General features: G+C 35.8%; 1 protein-coding gene across 4 annotated transcripts in view; it reads left to right on the top strand.

The window, feature by feature from the left end:
• RRM2B (ribonucleotide reductase regulatory TP53 inducible subunit M2B) overlaps window positions 1-20,197 on the top strand; it is a 36,972-nt gene that overhangs the window by 10,548 nt on the left and 6,227 nt on the right. For 3 of the 4 annotated variants that reach the window (XM_061123643.1, XM_061123641.1, XM_061123640.1), the window contains exons 3-8: window positions 4,235-4,351; window positions 5,092-5,225; window positions 5,803-5,897; window positions 9,001-9,134; window positions 13,099-13,203; window positions 14,964-15,077. In XM_061123643.1, the coding sequence (XP_060979626.1) occupies window positions 4,235-4,351; window positions 5,092-5,225; window positions 5,803-5,897; window positions 9,001-9,134; window positions 13,099-13,203; window positions 14,964-15,077 (699 nt within the window). Of the gene's footprint in view, window positions 1-4,234; window positions 4,352-5,091; window positions 5,226-5,802; window positions 5,898-9,000; window positions 9,135-13,098; window positions 13,204-14,963; window positions 15,078-15,682; window positions 20,187-20,197 lie in introns of those variants that run through there. The other variant, XM_061123642.1, reaches the window with a different exon arrangement.

Below are 20,197 nucleotides of genomic sequence, written 5' to 3' on the forward strand. Positions count from 1 at the left end.
ATGCTCGCTGGTTTGGTAAGGACAGTTGGTCACGCAAGCAGTTGCTCCATAGTCTGCAAATAATCCTTGACTTCATCTTTGAATATGATGGATGTTACCTGTATGTCACTCTGTTCTCTGGGTGTGCATGTTTGCCTGTATACTGCCGACAGATGTAACTATTTGTGTAGATATATTTGGGTCTGTCAATCTGTTTATTTACCTTTTTTTGTTGTTGTTGAGAAATTGATTCTTTATATACACTGTTAAGAATGTAGATGCTGCAGCGAGCTGAGGTGCAAATCCTGGGTCTACCACGTACTAGCTGTGCCACTGGGAAAGTTGCTCTGGGAAGCTGCTCTGAATCCTCTTAGTAAACTGGGCTAATAGTGCCTAGTTCATGGGGTGGTTGTGTGGATTCGTTAGATGTGTAGAATGTTAGTTGGCATGTAGTGAGAACCAAATAAATGTAAGCTACTAGTTTATACAGAATGGAGGAGATTTATACTAGATATCAGAAGGCACCCATTTTTGAAGCTTCTGTTACACTAATTTTATCCACCCACCCATTTTTGTTACTTTATATTTGTTAACATTATTAACATCTTTGTTATATTGTGGTTAGCCTGTAGAGCAAAAAAAAAAAAAATAACCAAACAAAAAACCCAGTATTTTCAAATCAAGCCGTAGTGTTAGGCACACCTGACTGTCCCTAACTATGGTTTTTAGAAAGCTTTTTGTTAGATGTTGTAAAGAGAATAAATAGGGTGCACAGGTGGCTTTTTCATTCATCATGTTAAAAAAGTACTTGTGATACTTGTGTTACTAAATTTCATCAAGAAATTTGTTGCATCTTTTAACAAGTGTACTATGTGTTGCACCATGACTTAAAAATACTACTTTTTAAAAACTAAAATACACAGGTGGCTGTATGTACCACTTCCCAGGTGGCTCAGTGGTAAAGAATCCAACTGTCAATGCAGGAAACGTGGATTTGATTCCTGGGTCAGGAAGATCCCTTGGAGGAGAAAATGACAACCCACTCCAGTATTCTTGCCTGGAAAATCCCATGGACAGAGGAGTCTGATGGGCTACAGTCCAAGGGGTTGCAAAGAGACAGACATGACTGAGCGACACACACATGCATGCACATTTTTTACAGACAGCTGATAGAAAGATTCAAATACATAATTAATTGGGAAGTCAAACACATTTTTAGTTCCATGTATTTAGTTCCATTTAAACAAATTATGTAAGTTACAGTTTAATCATCTTTAGATTTCATTGTTTTACCAGCAATTTACCTTTATTCTTAAATATGACTGATCATTGAAGACTTGATTCAGAAGACAAAGTTCTGGTGTTTGTTATTTTTTTTTTTAAATCTACCTAGGCAGTTCTGTTAACCAGTAGTTTGCAATCAATCTTTAGATTGTGAAATTGAGAGTTTATTCAAATGAATAAAGCTGGGCAAAAAATTTACCTTTTAGGAATGGAAAATACCTGTTGAAGATAAGTTTAATATTTAAGAGTGAGCATATTGTAATATTAAAATTTAGTGTCAGGAGTATAATACACAAAACCCAGAAAGATGTCAGCTTAACGTGAGTGAGCTCTTAACGTTATAGAATAGGACCTGACTTTTAGCTTGCATATTTTAAAAGATGTATGCAAATATTTCCTCTCGGCTCCATTGTATCCCCAACATTTAGCACAGTGTCTGCCATGTAGTTGGTGTTCAGTAAACATTTAAAACATAAAGTAATGGGAGAAGGATTTTGGAAAGGAACACAAATGATTGAAAAGATGAAACTTTAGTCTTTTTTGGAATGGTCAAAGAGATTAGGGCTTTTTAGAATAAATAAATAAAGAGCAAAAGACAATTACACATTTCAAATGTTTGTGAGATTATTATCAAACATTTGTAAGAGATCTTCCAGAGACAAAATCTACAAGGTACATTTAGAGACAATTTTAAAATTGTAGATTCTACCAAACTCTAGAGTACATTACTATTAATTCCAAGGACTAGTTCCAATAAACATTTTTCAAAATATTTCTATAGGTACAGAAAGCTGTACCTATAAATTGTTTTAAAACCCAAATTATTACCTGTCTGACCCTACTTCTGGGTATAAAAGTAGATTAGCTAGCAGTAAAGTAGCAACTACAACTGCTTAACAGGTGTCTAGTTATCTGTCTAACACAAAGCCCTGGCTGCTGAAAATCATTAGTATATTCACCTCAGTTCCTTCTTGACCAGTTTCTACCCTCTCTTTCCATTTTGCCCCTTCATTCATTTCTTCCAGACTTCAGTTTTTCTCGCAACTTTATTGCTATAATTGAGATATAACATTGTATAATTATAAAGTATACAACATATTGCTTTAATACACTTCAGTTCAGTTCAGTCGCTTAGTCGTATCCGACTCTTTGCGACCCCATGAATCGCAGCACACCAGGCCTCCCTATCCATCACCAACTCCCAGAGTCCACCCAAACTCATGACCATCAAGTCAGTGATACCATCCAGTCATCTCATCCTCTGTTGTCCCTTTCTCCTCCTGCCCCCAATCCCTCCCAGCCATCAGGGTCTTTTCCAATGAGTCAACTTTTCGCATGAGGTGGCCAAAGTATTGGAGTTTCAACTTCAGCATCAGTCCTTCCAATTAACACCCAGGACTGATCTCCTTTAGGATGGACTGGTTGGATCTCCTTGTAGTTCAAGGGACTCTCAAGAGTCTTCTCCAACACCACAGTTCAAAAGCATCAATTCTTCGGTGCTCAGCTTTCTTTTTAGTCCAACTCTCACATCCATACATGACCACTGGAAAAACCATAGCCTTGATTTAGACGAACCTTTGTTGGCAAAGTAATATCTCTGCTTTTTAATATGCTGTCTAGGTTGGTCATAACTTTCCTTCCAAGGAGTAAGTGTTTTTTAATTTCATGGCTGCAATCACCATCTGCAGTGATTTTGGAGCCCCCCCAAAATAAAGTCAGCCACTGTTTCCACTGTTTCCCCAGCTATTTGCCATGAAGTGATGGGACTGGATGCCATGATCTTAGTTTTCTGAATGTTGAGCTTTAAGCCAACTTTTTCAGTGTCCTCTTTCACTTTCATCAAGAGGCTCTTTAGTTCTTCCCATAAGGGTAGTGTCTTATGCATGTCTGAGGTTATTGATATTTCTCCCGGCAATCTTGATTCCAGCTTGTGCTTCCTCCAGCCCAGCATTTCTCATGATGTACTCTGCATATAAGTTAAATAAGCAGGGTGACAATTTACAGCCTTGACGTACTCTTTTTCCTATTTGGAACCAGTCTGTTGTTCCATGTCCAGTTCTAACCGTTGCTTCCTCGCTTATGTATTACAAAATGATTACTACCATAGTGTTAGCTAACACCTGTATCCCATCGCATAGTTATCATTTCTTTTTTGTGGTGAGAATAGATTAGGTTAGTGTTTTGAAAGGACATCCTGGCAAGCTTCTCAATTAACTAAAAGATAGAATTCTTCATAATGTTTTGATTTTGTTGTGTTCCTTTGTGATTGTCTTAGTTTGAGCTGATATGATATAATAATATCATAGAGTGCGTGGCTTGCAAACAACAGAAATTTATTTCTCACAGTTCTGGAGGCTGGAGATTCTAAGATCAAGGTGCCTGCAGTTTTGATATCTGGTGAGGACTTGCTGCCTGGTTCATAGACAGCTGTCTTCTTACTATGTCCTCACATGGCAGAAGGGGCAAAGGAGTTCTTTGAGGTCTCTTGTATAAGAGCACTAATACCATTCATGAGGGTGATCTAATCACTTCCCAGGGTTTCCTGATGGCTCAGCAGTAAAGAATCTGTTTGCCAATGCAGGAGATGTGGGTTCGATCCCTAGGTCAGGAGGATCCCCTGGAGAACAAAATGTCAACCCACTCCAGTATTCTTGCCTGGAAAATACCATGGACAGAGGAGCTTGGTGGGCTACAGTCCATGGGGTTGCAAAGAATCAGACATGACTTAGTGACTACACAACAACAAATCACTTCCTAAAGTCTCCACCTCCAGGTATCATCACATTGAGGATTAAGTGTCAATATGGATTTTGAGGGGACACAAACACTCAGTCTACAGCAAGAACGATAACATTTTTTCATTTTTCACATTTTACTGCAAAGATGTCCCACTGAACATTGAGACAGAAGTCAGTTTTCCATACTTTGAGAAGAATTTAAGTTAAATTTTTTGAAAATCTTTTTATTTCAGGTTGATTTATCAAAGGATCTTCCTCACTGGAACAAGCTTAAATCAGAAGAGAAGTATTTTATTTCTCACATCTTAGCCTTTTTTGCAGCCAGTGATGGAATTGTGAATGAAAATTTGGTGAGATTTTTGTTTCTACTTTTGTTCTCATTCAGCAGTTAAGTGATAGTGATGGCAGTAAGATAATCAGACTGAACCTGAGAAATGTCTAAGAAATGAACTAGATGAAGCTTAACTCTTGAAAAATTTTTTTCTGATGAAGTGTCAAAGACAAGTTTTCATTTGTATTTGACCCCACCCCCAACAAATATCATGAAACCAAGCATATTGTACCAATAAAGACTGCTTATAAGGCATAAGCATGAGTTTGCATTTACTCTTAGATAGTAATCCTAATAAAGAATTTGCACCTTAATAACCTTTCCAGAGCTCTGTAATAGAACACTGGGCCTGGCTCCCCACTGTATTACGGTTGGTTAGACGGCATGTTTTCTTACTAAAAAGAATGGGAAGATGCAAACTTTCATTATCAACTGGTAGGGGCTTCAGTAGATCTACTCAAGCTCAATTCTACAAAGCAAAATTACTGTTTTTGATAGATGTTCTAAAATTTATTTGGCTTTATAGATAGTGTTTCCAACTAACCGGTTAATTTATTTAATTGCTTAAGAATACAGTATGCAACTAATTGTGGAGGGTTGATGGATTAAACAATACCACTTAGAATAATTCATAAGGTCTCTCTGACCTGTTTGTGGCATGACAGGTGATTCTTTTGTTATTCTGGTGTTCAGATTCTGATTTGCAATGTTTAATGAGAGCCCATAGAATTGGATATATTTATTTTCCTTGTTTTTTAGGTGGAGCGCTTTAGTCAGGAAGTACAGGTTCCGGAGGCTCGCTGTTTCTATGGCTTTCAAATTCTCATCGAGAATGTTCACTCAGAGATGTACAGTTTGCTAATAGACACTTACATCAGAGATCCCAAGAAAAGGTATTGCTGCTGAGATTTTATTTACAAAGCTTTATCTATCACTTGGTTATGTTAATATTAGGAAACTAAATATAGGGAAAGATTATTCAAATATGGAAGTTTAGTAATACACTATTTTCTATTACTTAGTAATGTGTTGGGTTAAAAAAAAACCTGCATAGGACCAATAAATCTTTGGAAATTATAACTTAGAAAACTGTTCATCAGCACATTCTGTTTAGAAATTAAATATTCTAATTTAGCCAATTTTGTATCAGACCAGATTCAAACCACTAATTTGAGTTTTATTTTGACTTCTATAGTTTATGGACTTGCCAAAATACAGAGAAACTCCAGATTCTATGCATACCATAAATTGCATAGAATCAAATATAGTATGATTAAAAACAAGTGAATTGGGAATTTCCTGGTAGTCCAGTGGTTAAAACTTGGAACTTTCATTGCTGTGGGCTCAGGCTTTGATCCCTGGTTGGGGAACTAAGATCCTACAAGTCTCGTAGTGCAGCCAAAAATAAAAACAAACAAATGAAAAAAACCCAAGTGAATAACTTTGCCATTAATTCTTCTGTTTTTACAGAGAATTTTTATTTAATGCAATTGAAACAATGCCATATGTTAAGAAAAAAGCAGATTGGGCCTTGAGATGGATAGCAGATAGAAAATCTACTTTTGGTATGTAACTTTAATTTATATTTGATCAAATTTGCTTAGGTTAAACAATACTATTTTACATGGTGTAATATCACTATTCCAAAGAATTAATTAGAAGCTGGTGAAAAAATATTCTAAATCTGTTATCTATTCTGTTTACTAAGTTAAAAGTTGAAAGAGTAAAAGGGCAGTGCATAATTTCAGGTAAAGATGAGTATCTGGGACAACCCAGAGGGATAGGGTGGGGAGGGAAGGGAGGGGTGTTCAGGATGAGGGGGACACATGTATACCTGTGGCCAATTCACGCTGATGTATGGCAAAAACCATCACAATATTGTAAAATAATTATTCTCCAATTAAAATAATCAATTTAAAAAAAGAGGAATCAAAGAATCAGTCACATAGACTTGGACAAGAATATTAGAGGAAGACTTTGAGTAATGTTTATTTTTTCCCTAAAATAAAGCAAGTCAGAATCCTAATATTTTTCAGGGAACAAATATATGGATTAGTGCACTCAATTAAGGCAAGAACAGTTTGCAATAGCAGGCTTATTTTTCAAATAAGTTAAATGCAGACACCCTGTAGGATGAATTGAGATTCAATAACATTTTTTAAGGAAGCAATTAACATTGTCTCATATACAGTAGTTGCTCAATAAATATTTATTACATTTAATTAAAATATTCAGATATTTAATATAAGTAGCCCTAAGTACCTTTCTTATTCTTATCTGTTTCACAATTGATTGTCTTTACTTCCTGGTTTTATTCATTATGTGCAGAAGGAGGTCTCAAAATTTTCAGTTTGTACTCCTTTGCACTCTTAAAAATTACTGAGGACTCCAAAGTGCTTTTATTTATATGGTTGTATCTACTGACATTTACATATTAGAAATTAAAACCAAGAAACTTTCAAAATATTTACTTATTAATGCATATTAAATTAACAGTAACAACCATTATATTTTAAAATAAATAATGTATATTTATGAAAAGAAACACTGTATTTTGAAAAAATCAGTGAGAATAACCTAGTTTTTTATTTTTGCAAATCTTTTTAATGTTTGCTTTATAGGAGGATGGCTGGATTATATCTGCTTCTGCATTCAATTTGCTGCACTTTGGTTGAAGTATATAAAGAAAATCTAGCCTCCTTCAGATATGTAGTTACAAAAGGGAGGAGAATTTTACGAGGTTTTTCAGACTGTTGTGATATGTCGTGTAGCCTCTGGAAAACACCACTCTATACTAATGAGAGAATGATAGTAATAATGATAAATAATGCCTTAGCATCACTATGAAAATTGTTTTCACCTCATAGACCTCCTGGTCTGTGGATCTCCAGGGATTCCTGGATAACACATCAAGAACCAGTGATTCAGTGTAAGCTGTGGACAAGTACGTAGTATATCAGGGAAGAAACATGTATGTGGCATTGCCTTCAGTTCATGTTGATAATGAGAAATGCAGTGGTTTTCAATGTGCGTAAAAATCATCTGGAGAATTTTGGGAAAATTCTGCCAATTCCTGGTTCTCACCAGAGAGTGATTTTCATTTTATACCCAGCTAATTATCTCAAGCTGAAACTCCAATACTTTGGCCACCTCATGCGAAGAGTTGACTCTGGAAAAGACCCTGATGCTGGGAGGGATTGGGGGCAAGAGAAGAAGGGGATGACAGAGGATGAGATGGCTGGATGGCATCACCAACTCAATGGACATGAGTTTGAGTAAACTCTGGAAGTTGGTGATGGACAGGGAGGCCTGGCATGCTGTGATTCATGGGGTTGCAAAGAGTCAGACACGACTGAGCAACTGAACTGAACTGAACTGAATTATCTCAAAATTGATTGAGAGGTACATGGTGAGAAACTGGCTTTAGAGAAAAACAAAGGGAAACATAAGTGTTCAATATGCAGTGAAAAGATTTGTGTGTATAGGAAATGATGGAAAATGATGGCGTGCCTCTCAGGAAGCATGTCTTTCCTGACACTACCAGAGAAGTAACCTAGAAAGAGAGAAAATACAGGAGAGCAGCAGTCATCCTATGGTAATCTGCTTAGTTTTTAAAAAAGTATACTGCTTACTTTAAACATATCTTTAAAGAACTTTAAAACATTAAATATACAGATTCAACTTTAATCTATGTAATGAAATTACATTTCAAACATCAAAAAAAGTATGTTACACAATCTTAATGCATTGCATCATAGAGGTTAGCTGTATCTTAAAAACACATACTACTTCCCTATCTCTAAGACAAATCATGATGCCTTTGCAATTCATTATAGGTTTTATAAGAAGCATTTTGAAAGTCTCTTTGTGGTTCACATCTATTCGTGAAAATTTGTTAAAAAAACAAAAAAAGAAAAGAAAATTTGTAACATTACCCCTTATCATCCTATAATCCTCTCCAAAAAGAATAGCCTTCTCTAATTATTTCTGTTATGATTTTCTTTCTGTAGCATTCATGTGAATGCATAGAATAGTTAAAATGACAATGTTCCTCTTAGTCACAGATGTGTAAAATTATAGTCTTGTTCCCTTACAGATAAATATTCACGTGAGATCACATTTATGTTGACTAAAAATGTCTCAATTTTAACTATCCATTCTTATTAACAGTAAGATGAAAATATAGTAATCTATGTAAATAAATGATAAAGCTCCATCCTAAAACAAGCAACTCACTAGTTGAAAGAGCTATTTTTGTTTTCAAAGGGGTCAACAGAGCATAGTATGCAAACATACATGTATATACATACTGCATTCAAAAACATGTACCTGCACCCATACCCATAGGCATGTGTAGCACAGATAAATCACCCTTTTTTTTTTTTTGAGTGTGGAAGGCTTTCCAGATTTCAAGACCTGCAGGAGTCCAGTGTTGGACATAGCACCTGAAGTATACGGGCTTTTCTGCTCTAGTAGGTTGAAGTAGCAAATTTCCTCCACGAAGACTTGGCTGTGGCACTACATTGTTGATTTTATTTCTTGGCAAAACAGTTATGATATGGTTGTTAAAAAATATATATATGTACAAACATATATATTGGTAAGCTTGAACATGTCTGCAGTATATATTAATATTTCAGAAAGTGAAGCTAATTTTTTCTCCCCTAGGGGAAAGGGTGGTGGCCTTTGCTGCTGTAGAAGGAATTTTCTTCTCGGGATCTTTTGCTGCTATATTCTGGCTAAAGAAAAGAGGACTCATGCCCGGACTCACTTTTTCCAATGAGCTCATCAGCAGAGATGAAGTAAGGAGTGAAGTGTTCTTCTAGTTCTATTTGTATTCCTAGCTGGTGTTCATTTAGTTTTCGTTCCCTGAAAATGCTTATGGTGACACAAATATCCTGGCAATTAAAATAAGGAGTCATTTCTTCCTTGGATTTTAGGTCTGTGTTTTCCTCCTAGCTCTCTTAGAATTCCTCCTCAGCCTCTGTGCATCTTTATGCATCGGGGTACTCCTGGGCTCCCACCTCTGCCTCACTCCTTCCCTCTCCAAGGCCTCCTGGTTGATCTTACTTATTCCCATGGAATCAGCTGCCACTTGGGTGTTTATAAAAACTAAAACTTTATCTTTAGCCCAGTTATTCTTTCCTGAGCTCCAAACCCATATATTCAAGTGCATGTTTAGATATTTTCTCCTGGAAGGCTCCACAGATATCTCAAGCCTGGTATTTCAGGAAATCAAACTCATCATTTTCTCCCAAATTATGTTCTTCCTGTTTTCTCTATGTTATTGAGCGAAGCTATCTTCTATCCAATCATCCAAATTTGAAATCTGGGAGTCATTTTAGCTTGCTTCTTTTTTAATTTTTTTTAGCCACATTCAGTCAGTAACTAAATCTTGTCTCTCTCTGTCTGCAACACTCTTTCCATCTTTACTATCCCCTCCCCCCCTTTTTTTCCCAACTCTTGATTACCTTCTCACAAGTTGCCACTTAAAACTTTCCTGATCCAATTAAGGAAAACTGACCACTCTTTCTTCTACATATACCTTTGAAACCTGAATTTGTCCCTATTTTAGTTTCCATAACGTATATTGTACTTTGTCTAAGCTCACAAGTGCAGAAACCTTATCATTAATCTTCTTTTCTCAGGGTTTAGACTGTTAGAGCCATTCTGCTCACGTTGATTGACTTATCCTGGCTTCTTAGCTTATTTGCATATTGACCTTGTCAAGTTATTTAATTTCTCTGAGCCTCAGTTTCTTCAACCATACATTTTAACAGGGTTTTGTTAAAATGCAATGAAATAGTATATATGAAAGTACTTTTCAAGTGCCACAAAATGCTTTGTGTAATTACATTTTGTTGTTTCATGTCTTTAAGTGTCTAGTAATTTTAATTAATGTCATGTATGATTATTACAGAGAATTAAAAAAATAAAATCATTCAGTCTCAAAACACCTTTCATATTGTATTGATATTTCCTTCTAGACTATTTTCTGCATTTCTACATTTAAACCTATGTAAGTATATACAAATAGCATATTTCTACAATTTGAGATATTCTGCCTTTTCCATATTTTTATGAGTTAAGATAATCTTTTTTCACTTAGCAGTTTATCGTGAACATTTTTCTGTGACATTAAGCAGTTTTTGGAAACAATTTTGTTAGATATTTCTTATCCTACTGAGGGCTTCCCAGGTGGCGCAGTGCTAAAGAATCTGCCTGCCAATGCAGGAGACACAAGAGACTTGGTTTGATCCCTGGGTCAGAAAGACCCTCTGGAGTATGAAATGGCAACTGGATCCAGTGTCCTTGCCTGGACAATTCCATGGACAGAGGAGCATGGTGGGCTACAGTCCATAGAGTCGCAGAGTCAGACACTACTGAGAACCTGAGCACACACACTCACACACATATCCTAATGAGTGCATGTATCATTTGATTATTCTATAATTAGCAATTTAGATTGTTTTCTGGTTTTTAATTTGTTTATTTATTTTGCCATAAGCTACATTCCCTAGAAGTAAAATTACTAGAGTATAAGTAGACGATTGCTTCTCGGCAGGAAAGCTATGACAAACCTAGACAGTGTGTTAAAAAGCACAGATATAAGTTTGCCAACAAAGGTCCATATAGTCAAGCTATGGTCTTTCCAGTAGTCACGTATGGCTGTGAGAGCTGGACCATAAAGAAGGCTGAGCGGCGAAGAATTTATGCTTTCGCACTGCGGTGCTGGAGAAGACTCTTGAGAGTTCTTGGGCAGCAAGATCCAGCCAGTCCATCCTAAAGGAAATCAACCCTGAATACTCTTTGGAAGGACTGATGGTGAAGCTGAAGCTCCAGTACTTGGGCCAACTGAAGCAAAGAGCTGACTCACTGGAAAAGACCCTGATGTTGGGAAAGATTGAAGTTAGAAGGAGAAAAGGGTGACAGAGGCTGAGATGGCTGGATGGTATCACCAATGCAATGGACATGAACTTGGGCGAACTCCAAGAGATGGTGAGGGACAGGGAGGCCTGGCGTGCTGCAGTCCATGGGATTGCAAAGAGTCAGGCATGACTAGGTGGCTGAACAATAACATTTTAAAGGCCATCATACTTACTTGTAGATTTCTTTCCAGAAATGCAATAACAATTTGTAGCACCACCTAACAATATATGAACATGTCTTTTCTACCACAATTGGGAAGTTTTTCCAATTCTCCTTAAGTAATCCTTCCTTCTCCATTGACTTCTGATATCTTCTTTATTATATATTAAGGATTCAAGTATACTAAAATCTGTTTCAGGGCTTTTTCTTTAACCTGTGTGACAAATTTCATGCTGTAACAAACTATTTTCATTATTATAGTCTTTTATGTTTTAATAATTAGTAGGCTAAATCTCATAACTTTTCTTTTAAAGTATTCCTAAAAGATTCTGCTCATTTAGTCTTGCAGATTAATGTTTTAATTTAAAAACAGTCCCACTGGGATTTTGATTGGAGTCGCTTTAAACCTCAAAATTAATTTTATTCTCTTATTGATTTAACAATTACAAGTGCCTTCCTTTTTCATACTCATCTCTGTAATTGGTAGCTAGCTATTGGTTCTAATCAATATTTACATTATCACCTTTCAGCAGTATATTTGAAATTCTGCCTTTGGTAATTTGAAATATCCTCTTGAGTCAAGTGGGAGGGGTATGTTTTACTAGTAAATTTTCTAAGATTAGTTATTTAAAGAGGCTTTTTCTTGTTTTTTTTTTTTTAATGATTTCTTTTGGGAATGACAGTTTAACTAGGAAAATAATCCTTGGAATATAGCCTTTGATTTGAGTCTCATCTTTCAATTGTCTTTGGTTTTTTTGTTGATTCTGTTAGATAAAGCTAAACAGCTCTGATGTTTAATCCTTCCTTCCTTCCTCTCCTCCCCTGTTGGCTTACAAATTTCTTTTTCTGTGTAGTTTAGAAATGTTAATTGACTCTGCCTTGTTGTCAGTATCTAATTGTTAATTTTGTTTAGAACTCCATCATCCTTCTATGTCTCTGACCTTCTCTTTTTTGTTTTGACTTTTTGAAATTTTTTTCAGTTGTTTTCAGCTTTATACCATCTGTTCTGTATTTTGAAATTCCAATTATTGTAGGTTGAGGCTCCTTGCACTGTTTTCCAATTATTTAAGATTCTATAACGTTTCATGTATTTGCACAACAATTCTACTGTCAGGGTATTTCACAAATTTGTTTACTTCTGTCTTTGAGTTTTCCACAATGTCATTTCTGCTTTACACAGCTTCAGATGGTATCCTTAATTCTTCAGTTTCCATTTTCCTTGCACTGAATTTATTTTTATCTTGAACCATTCTTGTTTAATAGAACTGTTGTATTTTTGAAATCTGAGTTTTACTTTTTCTTTAAATACTTAATTGTTTTTCAATCTGTCTTAATTTTTTAAAAGTTAAAAATGAATTAATTTTATTTTTGATTCTTCTTAGTTTGTTTTCCTTTCCAAAATGCTTTTGATTGCAGATTTGTTGGTTTTGTTGTTGTTTGTTAGTTCTTCTTTCATGTTAATTAACTGAGATTTGCTGGCCTTGAAATTTTTTCATTATAGATTATTATGATTGGCATTTTAATGAGATTTGGAGACAAGAAGATCCTGGCCCTCTTAATCCTTCTTCCATCTTCCAGAAGTTCAGTATTACATTCCTAGCTTATATAAAGCCTGATCACTGTGTGAAAATAACTGATAAAATGTTCTTTGACAGTGATATTTTTCTTCTGTTTTAGGGGCTTCACTGCGACTTTGCTTGCCTGATGTTTCAATACTTAGTAAATAAGCCTTCAGAAGAAAGGGTTAGGGAGATCATTGTTAATGCCGTTGAAATTGAGCAGGTAAGCAGGGACGCTTATATAAGTAGCACATCTCTCTTTGATGTTTGACTGCATTAGATTGACTCATATGAAATTGCCATTTTGTAGGTCAAAATAGATATCAGAAATATTATATGGTCAACCTGGCAGTACCAATAGATGATGTATTGCAATTATTATGTCAAGTTAAAATTTGGCTTATAAGCCAGTCTTTATTATACATTAAGATTTTATGTATACTAAAATTTGTTTCAGGACTATTTTTTAATTTCACTTATATATCAAATTTTTCGTGCCATACCAAACTATTCTAATTATCTTAGCTTTAGATTTTTAGATTTTTAGCTTCTAGAGGGCAGTGATGGTTTCTTGTTTTGTATTCTTTTTTTTTTTAAACTTTTTAAATTGGAGCATAGATGCTTAACAATGTTGTGGTAGCCTCAGGTACACAGCAAAGTGACTCAGCCATACATGTCCATGTATCCATTCTCCCCTATAACTCCCCTCTCATCCAGGCTGCACATAACACTGAACAGAGTTCCCTTCCCTATACAGTAGGTCCTTGTTGGTTGTATTCTTAAAAAACTAGCAAGGTATCTGGCTTTAAGCATGCCTCCTATGTTCATAGAATGAAGAAATAAATGAATTAGTGAATAGTAAAATGTGATTTACGGGCATGTAAAGATCTCTCACTGGAAAGACATGGATGCTTCACTTAGAATGTATTTTTATCATTTGAAAGAGCTTGTTGAAAAATAAGTAAGTTTTTAAACTTAAAAAAAATTAGTTTTCATATTTGAAGAGAGAAAAGTCATAAAATGGATTCTGGGTTTTTTTTTAATCTATTTTTTATTTATTGTTTGGCTGCATTGGGTCTTAAGTGCAGCATGTACACGAGAGCTCAGTAGCTCCAAGGTATGTGGGATCTTACTTCCCCGCCCAGGGATCAAACTTGCAACCCCTGAATTGCAAGACAGATTCTTAAGCACTGGACCACCAGGGAAGTCCCAGATTTTGGTATCTTCAATCACTTTTAGAACTAAATCCAAATGGTTAATGTGTTTTTATTTTTCCTCTATTAACACTTTACCACTGTCATTAAGAATCTGCCTACAATGATAGTCCTATTGAGCCCAGGAGACCTGGGTTCAATCCCTGGGTTGGGAAGATCCCTGGGAGAAGGGAATGGCAATCCACTCCAGTATTCTTGCCTGGAGGATTCCATGGACAGAAGAGCCTGGCAGGCTATATAGTCTATGGGGTTGCAAAGAGTCAGACACAACTGAGCGACTTCACTGTCTTTCAATAAAATTGGAGTTCAGTTTATCTCCCAATGCTCAGATCCATTTCTATTTCTTTCTCATTTTCTCTGTTAATTGTTTTTTCTTTCCCAACTCCCTTTTAAGTCATGTTCACCGCAGCAATCATCTTAGGTGAATCTTTTGCTAGATATTTCAGAACAAAATATCTCCTTTCTTTCTGTTGAGAAAGCATATAAATTTGGGTCCTAAAAGTGCTACTTTAAAAATACCAGTAATATAATAGTTTCAATTTACTTTGGCTACTTGAGAATGTGAAATAGTGTGAACAGCAGCACCCCAAACCTTTTAAGCAAATGGGGATTGTTTGCCATGTTGAAAGAATTTATCCTAGTGTACTTTCCTCGAACAAAATCAGTGATTTAGAAGATTAATAAAGCTAAAACCCTCTTTTTATTTGGAAAATATATACTATTTATTGTTCTTTCTTTGTAGTTTATTCTGTTTTTATTTATGTCTCAGGAGTTTTTAACAGAAGCCTTGCCAGTTGGCCTCATTGGAATGAATTGTGTTCTGATGAAACAGTATATTGAGTTTGTAGCTGACAGATTGCTTACAGAACTTGGATTCTCAAAGGTAAGGTGTTTCAAACGTATTACTACTAGCTAAAATGTTATAGTCAGGTAAGGACTCTAAAATACATACTATATTTCACTGAAAGCTTTTGTAACACACTAGTCTATTTTTTTTTTTTTAACTTTAAACCTTTTAATTTGTATTGGGGTATAGCTGATTAACAATATTGTGATAGTTTCAGGTGAATAGCAAAGGGACTCAGCCATACATATACATATATCCATTCTTCCCCAAACTAGTCTATTTTGTAAATTGTCCATGACAGGCTTGTTTTACCTGAACCAGTTGATTTTGCAAAATCCTTAAACGAAACTTAAAATGAAATTCATTAACAGAAGTAGGAGGCTGATAAATCATAGAACTAGTAAGCTCAATAAATTATTTTGTAATAATTGTAGGTATCTATTTAATAGGACTATCTTTAAGTAATTGGATTTAACATGCCAATATATGTTTACCCTCAGGTAAATCCCCATGTGTCTGTGTTGTAATTTGAGGGTTAATACTTTTAAATAGGAAATCATTATTAGGAAGACATTAGCTGTCATAATTTGACTCTTTGAATTCAGTTGTCTTTAAGTTATTTCTGTCATTTTGTTTATCAGAGATAATGTACCTGAATTTTCATGTGTGTTTTTCACGTGAGATGGAGGCTGCAGCCAGACTACCTGGGTTTGAATCCTGATTCCACCACTTTCTAGCAGTGTGACCTTAGGCAAATTGCTTAACCACTGTCTCAGTTTCCTCATCTGTAAAATGAAGATAATAGTAATAATCCTTACCACAGATTATTGGAGAAGGAAAGGGCAACCCACTCCAGTATTCTTGCCTGGAGAATGCCATGGACAGAGGAGCCCGGTGGGCTACAGTCCATGGGGTCTCAAAGAGTCGGACACGACTGAGGACACACGCAGCACACATTATTGCTGATGAGCTGGTACACCTAATGCACTTAAAATAGCGTCAGACATACAGTAAGTGAACACCACATGGTCACGTTGTAGTCACTGTAACATTCATCACAATTTACTGTGTATTAATATTATACTGTTAATTAGAAATGTTCGGTTCTGATTTCTCATGGAAATGGAAGTTTAAATTATTGAGAAGCCTTATAAAATCCATGATGCTTGTGGGTAATCATTAACTCTCTTGATAAAGCACTTATTTTCTGGTAACTATACAAATATTGTGATGAGAATCAGATGGGACAAAGGTTTTTGGTAACTATAAATTGTAAAATATCACTATTTATATTGTTTTAGTTGCAAGATCCTCTCTTTGCTGATCATTAATGAGATAAATAAAGATTTTAATTACATTAATATGACCTCTGAAATTTATAAATTGTGTATTAAAAGAAATTGTTTTTGTTTCTAAGTTACATGTTTATCATAATAAAATAAATTTGCTTACTTAAACCTTAAAATAAACTCACTATGTTTTAACGCATCACCATATCTTTACACCCACACATCCACCTTCTACTTATTGGAAAATTACAGACCTGTGGGTCTAGTTTTCCTTGGAAAATTTGCTAATTGTAAGTATATGAAACATGCCTCCTACGGAGAAAAGTTGGACACAGCACAAAATCTCAGATCTCCACAGGCCTTCAAACTATCTCAGTAAATTCTAAAAAGCGGAAATTATACTGACTCTTAGATTTTAATGCAATAAAATTAGGAAGTAATAATAAAAGATTACCAGAAAGTTCCATCTACTTAGAAGTCAAAACTATGTCCTTTAAAATGAGATTAAAAATGAAAATATAAACTAAATGACAATAAGATTACTGTATATCACAATTTGTAGAATGCAACCAAACAGATCCTCAGAGGAAAATTTGTATCATTGAAGGCATATATTAAGAAAGCAAAACAATTTAAAATACATGAGCTAAAAAACTTTGAACTCAAGGAGCTAGAAAAGGAATTATTCTTATAATGATAGTTTTTGGGCTTCCCTGGTGGCTCAGACAGTAAAGAATATGCCTGTAATGTGAGAGACCTGGGGTCAATCTCTGGGTTGGGAAGATCCCCTGGAGAAGGGAATGGCAACGCACTCCAGTATTCTTGCTTGAGAATTCCATGGACAGAGGAGCCTGCTGGGCTACCATCCATGGGGTCTTAAAGAGCTGGCTACAACTGAGGGACCAACACATTTCGGTAAAATAAGAGATTATTTAAATCAGCAAGTGGTTGTCACTTATACAAAATTCCAAATAGAAGCCACATTAATGTTGTTTTCAACTTAGTTTTGGATTAGTCAGTAAATATTCAAGTACTTCTGTGTGTCAAAATGAAGCTACTTGATTTAGGTTGGTCTTAGTCACTCTGTTCATGCCATGAATGATTTGGAAGATACTCAGTTTTAAAATCTAGTGAATCTATGCCTACTGTCCAGTGCGCTTTCCACTGTATTCTGCCATGAGTGAACACTCAGAATTTTTACTGCCTTTTAACACTATTTCTGACAGTTTCACAGAGTTCCACTACATCAACCTTGCCCAGCATGTCTTTTTTTTTTGGAAAAAAAAATACACATAGCTTTATTAAGATGTAAATTACAGAATATGCAATATGCCTATTAATAAATGTACAATTCAGTGGGTTTTAGTATATTTTCAGAGTTGTGCAACTATTACAATCTATTTGAGAGCATTTTTATCACTCCACAAAAAGATTCTATTCCCAGTTAGCAGTCAGTCACTTACCTTTGTTTCTTCCACCCCGCATATCCCTGCTGTTTCTGCTTAGTTGCAGCGTCAGTAGTGTCAGACTCTGTGTGACCCTGTGGACTGCAGCCTGCCCGGCTCCTCTGTCCATGGGATTCTCCAGGCAAGGGTACTAGAGGGGGTTGTTATGCCCTCCTCCAGGGGATCTTCCCAACCCAGGGATCGAACCCTGGTCTCCTGCCCTGCAGACAGACTCTTTACCCTTGAGCCACCAGAGAAGCCCCCACCATAGCCTAGGCATTACTAATCTAGTTTTTGTCTCTTTAGATCTGCCTGTTCTATAATTCCCACTTCATATAAATAGAATCATACAATATATAGTACATACCGTATACTGGTATATGGTATATACAAAGTCAATATAATGTTTTAAAGTTTCATTCATGTAGGCATGTATCAGTATTTTTTTCCTTATTTTGGCCAAATAATATTGCATTGTATGATTATAACTAATTTTGTTTATCCATTTATTGGTTGATGGTGGCATTTGGGTGGCATTTTTTGGCTATTATGAATAACACTGCTATTAACATTCTTGTATAAGTTTTTGTGGGAAAATATGTTTTCATTTATCTTGATATATAACTAGAAGTGAAACTGTTGAGTCATATAGTGACTTTATCTTTAATCATTAGAGGAACTATCAGACTGCATTATTTTATATTAATACCAGCAGTATATGAGGGTTCCAATTTCTCCACATCCTCACTAACACTTATTATCTTTTTTTCCCTTCCAGTTTTGTTGAAATATAATTGACATATAGTGTTGTTTAAGTTCAAGGTATATAGCATAATGATATTACTTCCATACATCATGAAGTGATGACCACAATAAGTTGTCTTTTACACACCTACAGCCATCCTGTGTGCTTAGTCGCTAAGTCATGTCCAACTCTTTGCGACCCATGGACCATAACCTGCCAGGCTCCTCTGTCCATGAGATTTCCCAGGCAAGATTACTGGAGTGGGTTGCCATTTCCTTCTCCAGGGGATCTTCCCAGCCCAGGGATTGAACCCAGGTCTCCTGCATTGCAGGCAGATTCTTTACCATATGAGCCTTCAGAGAAGCCTTAACAGCCATCCTAGTGTGATGTGGTGTGAAATGATATCTTATTGTGGTCTTGATTTGCATCTCCCTAATGGATAATGATTTTGAGCATCTTTTCATATACTTATTGACCTTTTGTAGATGTTCTTTAGAGCATTTATCCATTCAGATCCTTTGCCCATTTTAATTGGGTTATTTGAATATGTTCTTTTCCGTGGTATTCATAATTACTGCCTGAATAGTCCAAATTTAAAGAATTCTCTTTTATTGTTCCTCATGAATCATCAATATATCTCAGTTTCCATCAAGCTGTATCTCCAACCCTGCTTCTTGAATTCAGAAGCGGTGAAAAAGCTTCTTGTCAATATGTGTTCCATTTTTTGTTTGGGGTTACAGTAGATAGCATTTAGTCTGTCTTCCCTGGTCATGGTTCCTTAACAGCAATTTGAAGATTACATGTCTCCTGTGAACTGAGAAACATATTTAGGTCCACAGTACATTGTTGGTGACATAGTATTTTGTAGTATCATGTAGATGTGCCAGCCCAGTGGTTGTTGCTTGGTCACTAAGTCGTGTCCAACTCTTTGGACCCCACGAACTGCCACATGCCAGGCTTCCACGTCCTTCATTATCTCTTGAAGTTTGCTTAAACTCATGTCCATTGATACATTTATGCCTTCCAACCACCTCATTCTCTGTCGCCCCCTTCTCCTTCCACCCTCACTCTTTTCCAGCTTCAGGGTCTTTTCTAATGAGTTGGCTCTTCGCATAATAGTAATACCTGTGAAAAATGCCTATAATATCTTTGGTGTTTTAGAGTTCTCAAGCTGTGAAAACATTTTAGTTTGGTATTAAATCTTCTATTTCCTGCAATAATCTTTTTTTTTCTTTCAATTTCTGAGAATACCAGAGTTGCTAGTTTAGTTTCTTTAAGAGGCTAGTAGGCGATCTTAGATGTCATCTTAAATGTATCAGTCATCTTAAAATGTATCAGTCTTAAATACTCCGGCCTGGTGCACTGGGAAGACCCAGAGGGATCAGTAGAGAGGGAGGTGGGAGGGGGGATCGGGATGGGGAATACATGTAAATCCATGGCTGATTCATGTCAATGTATGACAAAAACCACTACAATACTGTAAAGTAATTAGCCTCCAACTAATAAAAATAAAAAAAATAAAAATAAAAAAAATGTATCAGTCTTGACTGCCTCCAGGACCCTAGGGAATATGTGATCGCCAGATGATGATACATGGTGTTGGGAGACCCAAGTTATCTGTTGCTCTTCTTATGTGATGCAATTTGCTTCTTCAGAATGTCTAACAATGTTTCTCTT

Source organism: Dama dama, chromosome 21 (genome assembly GCF_033118175.1).
Source record: "Dama dama isolate Ldn47 chromosome 21, ASM3311817v1, whole genome shotgun sequence".
Taxonomy (NCBI): Eukaryota; Metazoa; Chordata; class Mammalia; order Artiodactyla; family Cervidae; genus Dama; species Dama dama.